The sequence below is a fragment of the Emys orbicularis genome, chromosome 4, assembly GCF_028017835.1.
Source record: "Emys orbicularis isolate rEmyOrb1 chromosome 4, rEmyOrb1.hap1, whole genome shotgun sequence".
Taxonomy (NCBI): Eukaryota; Metazoa; Chordata; order Testudines; family Emydidae; genus Emys; species Emys orbicularis.
In genome coordinates, this window is record NC_088686.1 from 144,538,185 (window position 1) to 144,551,754 (window position 13,570).

General features: G+C 42.3%; 1 protein-coding gene across 1 annotated transcript in view; it reads right to left on the reverse strand.

The window, feature by feature from the left end:
• The window catches only part of PIGR (polymeric immunoglobulin receptor), a 41,751-nt gene extending 30,269 nt beyond the window's left edge, over positions 1–11,482 (reverse strand). Inside the window, exons 1-8 of the mRNA XM_065403422.1 lie at positions 11,446–11,482; positions 9,556–9,936; positions 8,885–9,214; positions 8,381–8,710; positions 7,108–7,303; positions 6,614–6,736; positions 4,388–4,506; positions 3,454–3,679 (exon numbers count right to left, since the gene is read on the reverse strand). Coding sequence (XP_065259494.1) covers positions 3,454–3,679; positions 4,388–4,506; positions 6,614–6,736; positions 7,108–7,303; positions 8,381–8,710; positions 8,885–9,214; positions 9,556–9,936; positions 11,446–11,482 — 1,742 coding nt within the window. The remainder of the gene's footprint in view (positions 1–3,453; positions 3,680–4,387; positions 4,507–6,613; positions 6,737–7,107; positions 7,304–8,380; positions 8,711–8,884; positions 9,215–9,555; positions 9,937–11,445) is intronic.
• Positions 11,483–13,570: the final 2,088 nt, after the last annotated feature.

Consider the following 13,570-nt stretch of genomic DNA (forward strand, 5'->3'; position numbering starts at 1 on the left):
ACTGAATAGTTTGTAACTGGCACCAGTTTGGCATTTGAAGAGTGTGCAAAATGAATGCAATGCACACAGCGGGGGGTATGAAAGGGTTGTTGCTGCAAAACTAACCCAGAAACTGGCCTGGTGACTCTAAATGAGCTGGAATTACATGAGCATATTTACATGGCTTTAACTGACAAGGAAGCATCCTCCTGCCAAACTACAGGCTTCCAATGCATTCTGGTTTCTCAGACAACAAACCTTAGCTGTTACTTCTCAGTCCCAAGTATGGTGTATAACATAGCACCTAGTTCACCCATTAGAACCAAGGACATTATTTGGAGCTGAGCTAAAGTCAGGCTAAAATGGTTTGATAATGGGTAGCTCTAAGGTAGAGATGGATTAAAACCAGGGCCAGTTATCCAGATCCCCTGCACTTAGATATGAGTCTCAGATCTCAACCGCCTCTGGTTTTAGTTTTGCAATACAAAACCTGACGGGTGAGGATTTTCAAAAGCCAAAACCACTCCTCAGTTTTTGCCCATCTCCAAGATAAATAAACAGCATTTCAGTCTGACGTTCATTCAGGCTTGCTACCTGTACTCATTCATTATGGCTAATGCGCCACATGGATGCTTCTGTGTTCCCCTTGCAGTCCCTACATATAGCCTTCAGTCGTTAATGTTTTGCGTGTAGTGTACGTATAAAAGAGACATGTTGCTCAATAAGAGTTACATAAATATCTTGGCTGTAAAATAGACATTTTATTCTCTGTTTAGCAAACAATCCAACTAAATGTGCAGTCTGTAGTTCTTCTGCACTTTATATAATGTGCAGTTAAATGAAATGCATCCTGTTGCGGATGGGAATAAGCTAAGAGTTGAGCTGTGCGATCTGCAATTTATAGCGATGTCTATCTTGTAAGTCAGCTACTGAGTTTGTGAATACCCTGATTTGGAAGATAGGGAATCCTGCCCTATTTCCCTTGAGACTTCAGCAACTGGTACTTCATTGTGTGTAGCTGGCAGATGTAATTGGGAGAGCAACCTTTTCCATTGGATCCCTGCAAAAACAGAGGAAAAATATTAGCTGCTATCGTCTCTGGCTAATATTTTCAGAAAAGATTTTGGGTGCTTCTATCTGTGGGTGCCCAACCTGAGATACCCTTTAAAAAGCACTTGTACAAGAGCTGGGTATTATCATTATTAATGGGGCCTGATTTTTCAGAAAGTGCTAAGCACCCACCCTCTAAAACTCAGGCCCTTTTAAGTTATTGCAAGATGGGCACCGAAAATCAATGAGAACTTTTGAAATTCTTGGCCTCTGTTCATACTTTTTTAGACTCTCAAACTGTAAAATGTGATCATTGCTTTTGCTCCTGATTGCTTCTCCCCCATAGCCCTAGATTTTAAGCAAATAAATTCTCTTATATATTAGAAACCTAAAAACATTAGGTTGAATAAAAATCCCTTGTAAAAAATACTATATCATTCTAAAATAAGGGCCCACAAACTATTGTAATTTGTACATTTTTGTTCAGGTTTATGTTACCATCTGCAGTATTTTCTAGATTTCCGACATTATGACTGACATTTTCCAAAGCCATTTTCAAAGGATTTGGATGGCTAATTCCCACTGAAAGTAATAAGAATTATGTATCCAGACTCCCTAAACAGCTTTGAAAATCTTGGCATACATCAATAGAAGATCTGCTACCTACTTCTATTGAAGTCAGTGGAAGTTTTGCTATTGGCTTCATTGGAAGTGCAAACATGAATAGGCCTCTATTGTTTGCCTGAAATCTATGGTTGGGTCAGTCTAATGAAATTTTGCACTCTCTGGGCCAAATTTTCTGCTGGTATAAATGGTACAACTCTTTTGGTGTTTCACCCATTTACACTAGTATGGAATTGGGCCCTATATATTTTCACAAAATGTCATCAAATCACTATAACTTTCTTCCTGTTTTGACCATTCCTCAGTGGAGAAGAGTAAATTTTACTGATATCAAATGCCACAAAATGGGGATCTCTTAAGGTTTTTCAATGGTCTCAGCTAACATTTTGAGAGAACCCCACTGTTTGTTACCTTGTTAGAAAAACTTAGAGATTTCATCTGGGCCACCCGGATCTTTCAACAGTCGTGAAGAATGTTCTGCGCACACGGAACAGAAGAGTTGGAATGATTGCAACATAATGAACAAAAAAGGTTTCTGTGTAGCCCTGTGATAGGTCATGAGCAATCAAATATTTTTAATTGACTGCAAACAGGAAAAGAGGGAACTCATTGGCTTTGAGTAAGCAATCCAACAATACATTTATAATCTTAACAAGCAGCCTGATCCAAAGCCTGGTAAAGTCAATGGCTTAAAGCCATATAATTAGGCAAATAAATGAGGAAGTCTTTTTTGTTCTCTTCAGGATACAAAATTACATTCCTTGACCAGCACTCTACCTGCTGTATGTAGACATCTACTGACTATTCTGTATGAGTACAAATATAGGATATTCAATTAAGGTCTAATCCGGCAAACCCTCAGCATGGAACTCCCATTACTCCTATACTTCCAGGAGAATTTTACTCTTAGATATATTTCTTGTCTATAAACTGGGGAAAACACCCACCATATAGTATGGGACACCCCATACCCAGTGCTACAGAAAATCCTAAAATAGCTAGACAGATACTAAGGTTGGGGGAAAGAGTTCAAGTGATTTCATTTAGCTCCCACTGAAATTAATGGGATTTGAGTGCCTGTAGGGTCCTTAAAAAAAAAAAAAAAAAAAATCTCAGCCTAACCGGTAAACGTGGGGATAAATTAAAATATATCAATAATCAGAAGTGGAATCAGGCAAATATGATCAGGCAAAAAGTAGAATAAATTCCAAAAAGCAACAGAGGGTCCTGTGGCACCTTTAAGACTAACAGAAGTATTGGGAGCATAAGCTTTCGTGGGTAAGAACCTCACTTCTTGCATCTGAAGAAGTGAGGTTCTTACCCACGAAAGCTTATGCTCCCAATACTTCTGTTATGCAAAAGCATAAGCTTTCGTGGGTAAGAACCTCACTTCTTGCATCTGAAGAAGTGAGGTTCTTACCCACGAAAGCTTATGCTCCCAATACTTCTGTTAGTCTTAAAGGTGCCACAGGACCCTCTGTTGCTTTTTACAGATTCAGACTAACACGGCTACCCCTCTAATAAATTCCAAGATACTCAAGGTGGTAAAAAATGTTAAGCTTTTGATATTTCAATAAAAACTTTTGCAAGAAAAAATTTGTTTAGGTTTTTGTTTTTGTTTTTCAACTCCCTTATGGAGTGGTCCACATTTAAAAAAACCCTGAAATTTCAATGAAAAATTTCCTGAAAAGTTTTGTGGGTGGGTTTGTGGTCTTGTGTTTGTGTACGCGTGCACATGAGTGCGTGTATGTGACAATGTTTCTGCATTTTTTTGACCAGCTCTCCCTGACTCTCACTGACCGTGCCTTTTGCACAGACTTTAGCTTTGTTTTTAACTGTCCTCTAACCAGGGAGATGATATTTGAGCACAGAATCCAGAATATGTGTCTACCTTTGTCATGGCCCCACTCAGGTTCACATTGCTTTGCTGGATCCATGTTTTCCTCCATCATTTGCTCTTCTAAGCACTTTAAATCAGTCAAGGTTACTTTTGCTTCAAGGTTTCTCACAGAACTTCTGTTCATCTCTAAAAAGAGATACAAAGATGCCTGTTGACTTCAATAGACATATGTTCAGGCCTATAGTTTCTTGTTGTTGTGTTCCTTGTGACTGAATAAGATATAGCTGCCAGACACTGCATTCATTAAAGTTCTCTTTCAGTTTCTAAATTCATCTCTTATAAGACAATATATTCTTCAGTGAGATTTAACAGCATTTTCGTGTCCTGGTGAAGGATACCAACACAGAACATCTGCAGGTAATGATTATTCTAGTAAATCTTTGCACCATTGGGAAAGGAGCTGCTATGCTATGGGTTTGTATCAAAGAGCAAGCGGTGTGCCCCTTATCCTGCACCATTAAATGTCTTTAATGGGAGCTTTTGTCATTGACTCCTATAAGTGAAGGATCGAGCCCTTTATACTCCTAATTTTCCAAATGACAATGGAACAATAAAGCTGTGATGTTTGTTCCCTGCATGAAGAGCAGGCTTTGCTTTCCGTTTTGAATGATCTTTACTTTAGATTAAAAGCAAGAAAGAACAAAAGTGAAGTCTCCTTGGGAGAGTTCACTGTGTATGTGTCTGCTGTGACAGGCTCCATTGAGCTGAATACAAAATGGCTGTTTCTGCAGAGGGCAGTTTTGAGAGATTTAGAAGTGTTGCACACAGAAAACCAAGGCACATGGCTAAACACAACACAAAAACCATCAGCAGAAGGTTGCTGCTCTGACTTACCCTTCTTCTTGTGAAGCTTGACTTTAATAAATATAAGAGTAATAATAGCAACAAGAAGCAGCAGCACAATGAGGGCTGGTATCACAACTGGAAGCAGTTGCAGTTCACTTGTTGATGAGCTGGAAAGATAAAGTACTAGGATTAAATGTGATTTAGTGACAGGGATTGTGTGCATTAAGGTGCCTTAACATTGGCTGGGTTTGCATGTAGCACAGCTGCTTGCTGCAGGCTGAAACTGAACCAAAAAAGTGGTAAACACTCAACCCGAATTGAAGGAGAACAGTCAACAAGGCCAAGTGGCAAATAAGCCATTAGAGCTGGAGTTCGATTCTGAGCAAGTCCTATCTGTAGCTACTCATGGCTGTGCCCCACTCAGTGGAATTTATAGTGCTGGCTGAATTACATCCCGCAGAATGCAATCTCACTGCTCCTGTTTTACAAGTTCCCAGGTTTGGTTACAGCTCTCTCTTTATAGGTTCTTACACAGTTCCCATCACCATGGTATCAGACAGCCCCTGACTACTGTCTCTGTGCAAAATCTATAGAGGTACAGTCAGACTGGAAATCTCAAGAGCTCCATATGCACAGAGTAAATTACGTTTGCTACTAAATAGAAATCTGGGACTTCAATCCATCACAATGACATCTTGCCTATAGATTATAATGGACTACCCCCAATCACACAGGGGGTATGGGAATGGAAAGAGTGTTCTTTTGGAAGATGGTGCTGCTTGTATTCAGCTCTAGGGGAAGCAGGAGCTGTGGTGAGAGGCTCTGTCTGTGTTACATTTTATGGGATTTATTATACAATGTGGTCTTGCCTCAATCTTTTTGGGTACTGCGCCTGTAATGCTACTATATATTTTCTCCCTGGTGAATCCCCAAAGCTCCTTATAAACAGGTAAACAAACTACAGGAGGGAAATCCATTCACCCACCACCGAAATGTAACAGCTGCTCACAGCAACATTACATATACAGTTTGGGACAGGAAGTGAAGCAAAATATTTGCACCCAGTTAAAATTATTGGGGGGATATAAGGAAGCAGAAACTTAGCCTGGGCACTGGTCTTAGCAACTGCAGAAAAGTGACATGGAATCATTGCTGACCACAGTGGCACCGCCTCCAAAACCAATGCTTGCCACAACACAGCCTCCTCCAGCACCCCAGTGGGGTATTGATTGGCTACTCACTCAAAGGGAGGCGTGGCACCTACTGAATCACCCACATCACTTCCTGCAGCACTGAAGTTTCCCTGCAGATTTCCTCTCCCAGTACTAATCACAGGAACATAAGAATGGCCAGACTGGATCTGACCTGTGGTCCATCCGATCCACTGTCCTGTCTCTGGTCCTCTGCAGATGTTTCAGAGGAAGATGCAAGAACCTTGCAGTCGGAGGACATGGGATAATCTGCCTCCCATATTAGGTCTTCTCTTAATCCATTATAGAGATTGGCTTAGGCCCTCAAGTATGAGGTTTTATCTCTTTTTAAATTGGTTCACATTAATTATATTATATTATCTGTATAAATGTCCAATCCCTTTTTTACATCTTGCTAACTTATTTGGCCTTAACAACATCCTGTGGTGAGACATGCCACAGTCTAATTACTTTTTCACACAATGTGTGTTTCCTTTTATCAATTTTGAATTTGCCACCTTTTAGTTTCATTGAAGGTCCCCTGGTTCTTGTGTTCAGGGAGAATAGAAGCTCTCCCCATCAACCTCCTCTGACCATTTGTTATTTTATAGACTTTTATCATATCCCTTATTAGTCATTTCTTTTCCAGTCCAGCCCTGCTTAGTTTCTTATCCCATCAGATCTCCTAGCACAAGGTGGAATTGCTGCAGGATCAAATATTTTTCTATTTTCTTCATATAAAGTATTTTAAATGAAGTGAATCCAAAGAATCTGAATAGACTTGGTGTAAATTGACATTGTCAATGGTAATTAGGGTAAGAAACATGTTCGTTACCTTACCTTTCATAAACTGCATTGCTAAAGGTTACAAATCTGTCTTCAGGGGTTGTTTTTTCCAATATTCCCTCCGTGACTCTGCTCGTGGGATATGTCTGACTTATGACATTTACATGAGTGGGGATGCTGTGGAGAGCAGATGTTGACAAAAGTATTTTAAATGAAGTGAATCCAAAGAATCTGAATAGACTTGGTGTAAGTTGACATTGTCCATGTTGATTGGGGTAAAACATGTTTGTTAACTTACCTTTCATAGATTGCATTGCTAAAGGTTACAAATCTGTCTTCAGGGGTTGTTTTTTCCAATATTCCCTCCATGACTCTGCTCGTGGGATATGTCTGACTTTTGACATTTACCTGAGTGGGGATGCTGTGGAGAGCAGACATTGTTGACAAAAGTATTTTAAATGAAGTGAATCCAAAGAATCTGAATAGACTTGGTGTAAGTTGACATTGTCCATGTTGATTGGGGTAAAACATGTTTGTTACCTTACCTTTCATAGATTGCATTGCTAAAGGTTATAAATCTGTCTTCAGGGGTTGTTTTTTCCAATATTCCCTCCGTGACTCTGCTCGTGGGATATGTCTGACTTTTGACATTTACCTGAGTGGGGATGCTGTGGAGAGCAGACATTGTTGACAAAAGTATTTTAAATGAAGTGAATCCAAAGAATCTGAATAGACTTGGTGTAAGTTGACATTGTCCATGTTGATTGGGGTAAAACATGTTTGTTACCTTACCTTTCATAGATTGCATTGCTAAAGGTTATAAATCTGTCTTCAGGGGTTGTTTTTTCCAATATTCCCTCCGTGACTCTGCTTGTGGGATATGTCTGACTTATGATATTTACATGACTGGGGATGCTGTGGAGAGCAGACGTTGGTGATACTGGCCTCACAGATGCAGATGGTACTGGAGCTAGTGAAGGGAATGATTCTAACAAAGAAAATAAATAATTTCAGGGCTTGAATATTTACCCTTTGCACGTCTGACATTTTTTACCTGTGAAATGCACAGCGCATACTTCCTGGTAACATTTTTCCACCCCTTTCATTTCACCTTGCAATCTGTGTCATGGACAAACATGCAGCACAAAAGGGACCACGTCTTTTTCACTGTGGCCTTTGTACAGAATATTATGTATAAGTATTAATGAAATCCATGATCACTTTTGGCAAGTTAGACACTTTTGCCAATGGTTGCTATTTCTACCTTGTAAACTCTGGAGACTGCATAAAGACACCATCTGTTATGTAGAAATGTAAAATGGATACAGCATCCCTATTGCTGAAGTAGTGACCTCAGTTATTGGTTGTTTTGGGGTTTTTTTTTACTGTAGGATCCAATATCCAAATGCTGGGAAACATCGCTATCTTTTTTCTACATTGAGGGTCTAAAGACTGAAAAGTATTTTTCTGACAAAACTTGTGTTATTTGTGCCTTAAACTGGGGGTGTGGAGGTGAAAAAAACTAACTCACTGATCCAATAGGGGAATTATTAAAAAGTTGAGGTTGAGAAATAAGTTTGTCAGGTGATCTTCGAAGCAAGAGCTGTGTCTATCTCTGTGTTTCTCTGGCACCTACCACAGTGGAACCCTGATCATGACAGGGCACTACAATAATATAAGAAGTAAATAATAACAATATTTAATATGATTTCTCTTTAGGGAGAGCTTTTCAAAGGCATAAAGTATAGATAAACATCCAACTTCCATTGAAAGCCCGTGGGAATTGGGCACCAAACTCCAATCTGTGCATTTGAAAATCTCCCCCTTAGACTTGACTTTACCAAACATCTCCATTTCTGTCCATTAATTGTCTATCATTAGGCTGCTATTCATTGATCAGCAACAGGATAAGAATTAAGCTGAGCAAAGCTTATTAATCAGTGTGATGACTTTTCTTATCACCTGTGGCTGGGAGGGACACATGGGCTATGATAGGCGAGAATAAAAGAGAGAGAGAAAGAAGGAGGTATTAATCCCAACGGACAAAGCCCCTCAAATCACATACCGTTTTGAACGTGTAACTTCATGGAGGATGTTTGCTCTGTGTCTCCATCTTTAGCCCCACACCAGTACCATCCTGCATCCGTTTCTTCCAGATGGCTCATCACTACTGTGAAAGTCCCATTTTCCTGGTTATCACTGATTATCCGAATTCTTCCTTCAAATGCATCCTGTACAAATCCACGGGTATTCGACAAAAGGGAGCATCCAGCTTCCTTCCAGCTGCACCAGTATTTCATCTCATAATTCCGTTGCGGATCATAGTGGCACTTGGCAGACACCAAGCCTCCTTCAGATCCATTCAGGAGCCTGGGTTCCCTGGGAAGGGTTGACTCTACAGGTTGAGAATATACTGGGTTAGCCTTACAGACTCTTTAACTGATACTGCTCTGAATTTCCAACAAACACATGTTGGTTTTTGGGACCTTGAATGCAAATACAGTGCTGCTAGCAAATCTCTATCTACAGTACCTTCTAAAAATTAATTGGTCTTTCTTTCTAGACTTACCTTCAGTCACTTGTAGATCTATGGTTCTTGAACTTTCAGAGTCACCAAGCATGGCCATCCCACACTTATACAGTCCAGAGTCCTCTTTTTTTAGTCTGTTTATCAAGATTTTGAAAGTACCAGAGCTTTCTTCAGGGTTAATAGAGATCCTTCCCTTGTAATTCGTGGCCACATAACCATCAGAGTCCGCTATGACAGAACAGCCAGTTTTTCCCAGTTTGCACCAGAATTTCTTTCCACCGCCTTTGACATTTTCAGGTTGGCATTGTATTGTCACTGACCCTCTGAGCTTCCCAAGCACAAGCTCTGGTGATTCAGATACATTAGAACCTGTTTGAATAGAACATACCAAAACATCTTAATGCAACTCCTATTTCATGTGGAACAATTTCCCTTTTTCTTCATTTTAAATTTCTTAACAGCTGTTTCAGTAAAATCTGAGTGCTTTGTAGAAAAAAAAAGTTCTAATCCTACAGGTAAATAACAGGGTCTTAACAAGGGGATGGGAAGGTATGAATAAGAAGTCAAAGTTGGTGCAACAACCACTGTCTTAGGTTGAAATGCTCATGAGTCAACACTTAGGACAGTGGAGCCAAACGACTCTGTAAATGTGGCACCAGAATATTTCAAGTCTGGTGTTGCAGACTCAGAAGAGAGATTTGGGTCTGTACCTTTTGCAATTAGCCTGTTGTGAAGGTCCCCAGCTACTGTACTTTCCAAAACTGTTAGCTTCATGCTGACGAATAAGGCTTTATTGTTGTTGCCGATGCCATATCTGTAAGCCCCAGCGTCATTCTGCTCCAGCTGTGTCATTTGTATTGTGAATGTGCCATTCTTAGGGAAGTCGGTGATGGATGCTCTGCCTTTGTAGTCTTTAGAGATGAAATTGTTGGTAGAAATGATGGTGTTGCAAACTCTTCTGGTTCCTGATATTTTACACCAATATTTTCTGTCATATCTGTTGGCTTTAATGGGTCGATAGACGCATTTGATAGTGATTGATCCTCCAACCTCACCTGTCAAAATCTTTGGTCCATATAAGGCACTTGAAACTGTTGTAAAAAAAAATGTAGAACAGGCATTAGCCAATTAGAGGGCCAGAGCCTCAGCTGGTGTAAGACAGCACGGAAGTCAGTGGAGTCTTACTGATTTTCACCAGTTGACGATCTGGCCCAGAAAGTGTAATAGTTATTCTGGATAATGTATGTTACTGTAACTCAGATCCAGGTCTCTCAAATCTCCTGTTTATTAAACTTTGCTTTAGAGCAGGGGTCGGCAACTTTTGGCACGCGGCTCGCCAGGGTAAGCACCCTAGCGGGCCGGGCCAGTTTATTTACCTGCTGACGCGGCAGGTTCGGCCAATCGTGGCCCCCACTGGCCGCGGTTCGCCGTCTCGGGCCAATGGGGGCGGTGGGAAGCCGCGGCCAGCACATCCCTCGGCCCACGCCGCTTCCCGCCGCCCCCATTGGCCCGGGACGGCGAACCGCGGCCAGTGGGGGCCGTGATCGGCCGAACCTGCCGCGTCAGCAGGTAAATAAACTGGCCCGGCCTGCTAGGGTGCTTACCCTGGCGAGCCGCGTGCCAAACGTTGCCGACCCCTGCTTTAGAGGATAAAAGATTGGAAAAAACCCCTTGTTTGCATTGCGTATCAGCACATAGCCAAAAACTGTGAGCTGCTACTCAAATATTGCACAGTCTTTAGCCAGGTAAAACTCCTATTAATGCCAACAGGAATTTTCCCTGAGTTAAAAGCTGAGTGATGCATGCAGTATTTTGGCCATACAGATTATGGGCTATATTTAGTGATGAGCAAATCCCAAAATAATCATAAATAGTTAGTATTTACAAGGCCTGTTGTCCCCCTGCCTTGCAGCCTGTGTTGTCATTGACATCTGTATAAAATGCTTCCAAATCTGAATTCTCCATTCATGGTAGTAGTAGCATTTTACACCTACTTTGCAAATGTATCTTTCCATTGGCTTGTGGGCTTTTGGTCAGGCCTCAAATGGAGATACAGGGCTTGCTGCCCGGTTACCCCACATCTTATGTAGTCATTTACACTGGTTGTAAAACACTATCCTTCTGATCTGAAACCTTTTCATACCCCTCTGCACTCACTTTGCACTGATATTAACGGCTGCACGAGGTGCAGGGCAGTGGAGAATGCACTTTACAATTAACTAATTTTCACAACACCCCTGTTAGAGAGAAAAGGTGGGTGAGGTAATATCTTGTATTGGACCAACTTCTTCTCCAGAGCTATGTGTAGCTCAAAAGCTTGTCTCTCTCTCACCAACAGCAGTTGGTCCAGGAAAAGCTATTACCTCACCCAGCTTGTCTCTCTAATATCCTGGGAGTGACACAGCTACAACAACACTGCATACAACACCCCTGTTGGACAGGTAGGTGTGTCTTTTATCCATTGTGCAATGGGGACATATGACTCCAGCAGCCCTGCGTAAGGCTTTTAAAGCCAGATTTACCTTTGTCCCCTGCAAGTGTGGTGTTCTCCACTTTTATTACGGTGATTTGCATCAGGAATGTAGTTCCCAGCTACTCACCTTGTAGCAAAGTTAATAAAACAATGAAGACAGCCATGTTTAATCTCCAAAAAGCGTTCACAAGGCAGACATCTGAATTTGACTCTGGATGCTTAACTCAAGATGTCCTTTCAGATTCAGGTGGAAATCTGAAGTCCTGACTTTTTCCTTTTACCTGTCATCAACCGTAAGGAAAAACAGATAAAAGTATTACTGGGATTTTCCAAGGACTGTATGGAAGTGAGGCACCCAAACTGCATTGAAATTTCAACGGGAGCCAGACATCTAACTCCCCGATAGGGATCTGAAAATCCGAGCCAGTGTGAAATGTCACAGACCCAATGGGAGGACGTTTGTTGAAGATGATAATGCTTTTGCACTTGCATGCAAGGATCTCGGAGCCTTTTGCATAGAGAAGCAACTTGCCCAAAGTCACACCGTGAGCCAGTTGCAGAGCTGGGACTAGAACTTAAGTGTCTTGCATGCCAGTCTCTGAGGCTCCATGGGTCTGCTAGCTCCTGGACAGCTGCGTGTCCACACAGCCACCTGCAGTGAAATAGGGAACAGCAGCCTATGAGCCCTACAGTTTCAAGCACCACCAGCTATCCCACCCATGGCAGTCATGACTGGTGGAGCCTACTGTGTTCTCTGATGGGCCCTGACACACTATTTTAGGTTTAGGGAAAACACCTGGAGACTGTCTGTGCAGCTAGTGGGCTCCCTGGTTTGCAGCTGCAACAGTCCTTATTGCATGCTCCTGATCCCTTGCCTTGCTCCTGGTTCCTGATACCTAGCCTCGGACCCCGGTCCCTTGCTCTGCACCTGACCCCTCACCGTCTCTCTGTTCCACTAACCTAGCTTCGGCAGGCTCACATGGCTCCGACCCAGCTCCTCGACCTCGCCTCAGACCTGATCTTGTGGCATGAGATTGATATGTATTGCTGCGTCTGGCCTTGACCCTCTAGACTGAATTTGGACCCCATTCTCAAGTCCTCTCCAACCCAGGCCCTGGCCTTGACCTGTGCCCCAGTAGCTGGGATCCTGACAGAGTCCAGTGCTGTAATCCCTAGACCAGATTCTAAGTCTTATTGCATGCTCAGTTCAGAAAATAAACAACTTTTATTATGTGTTCAGTGATGGACGTGGACAATTTGCAAACGACACCAACCAGGAACTAAACCCATGGCGGAGGATTTACAAAGTGAGGGTAAGAGCTGGTACTGCCTTTCACGGTACCACACATACTGAACAAATGCAGCATAGCGGTATAGAATCAGAGAGCTTTCAGTATTGTTCTGAAGGCGAGAGATGAGGCCTGGTGAATATTGAACAATAATAATACCTAGCTCTTATACAATGCTTTTCATCCAGAGAGTGACCAAGGTATCATTATCCCCATTTTCCAGATGGGGATACTGAGGCACAAGAGGGCATCATCCAGCAGATCAGTGGTAGAGCCAGGACTAGCCCCCAGATCTCATGAGTCTCAGTCCAGTGGTGTAACCACTAGACCACCTTGGGATGGGAGGCTGTTTTAGGACAGGAAGAGAGAACAGTGCAGGTCTTCCCAGAGGATTCAGGGGGCCTGGGGCAAAGCAATTTCGGGGGCCCCTTCCATTAAAAAAAAGCTGCAATACTATAGAATACTATATTCTCGTGGGGGCCCCTGTGGGGCCCGGGGCCTGGGGCAAATTGCCCCACTTGCCCCCCCCCTCTGGGCAGCCCTGGAACAGTGAGAGACAAACAGGTTGAACTTGTATGATCCTGGCATTGAGTGATGTTCAGTTTCTCAGGGAAGCACAAATCTGCCTAAATAAGGGCTCTAACTGGCCTTTCTGAGTCCACGAGCAGCCAAAGCTGTAGAGAAGAAATTAAAGATTTTTATCAGCTCAGCAAATTCCAGCAGAAACAGCAGGTGGTGCTTTGGGATTCCCCAAAAGTTCCGTACCAAGGGGAGACTGTCTTTTATTTATGATCTGCAAAAAATGACTCTCTTCCTCCCCTTCACTTCTTGTTGGAATTTTTTGGTCAGCTTTGCTGCCACTTTTAGCTCTGAATCAAGACACTGTTCATGAATCCAACTCCCCGCTTTGGGGCAGACAGCGTTTGGAGTTACTTCCCCACTTGAGTTAAAAATTCACTCGGT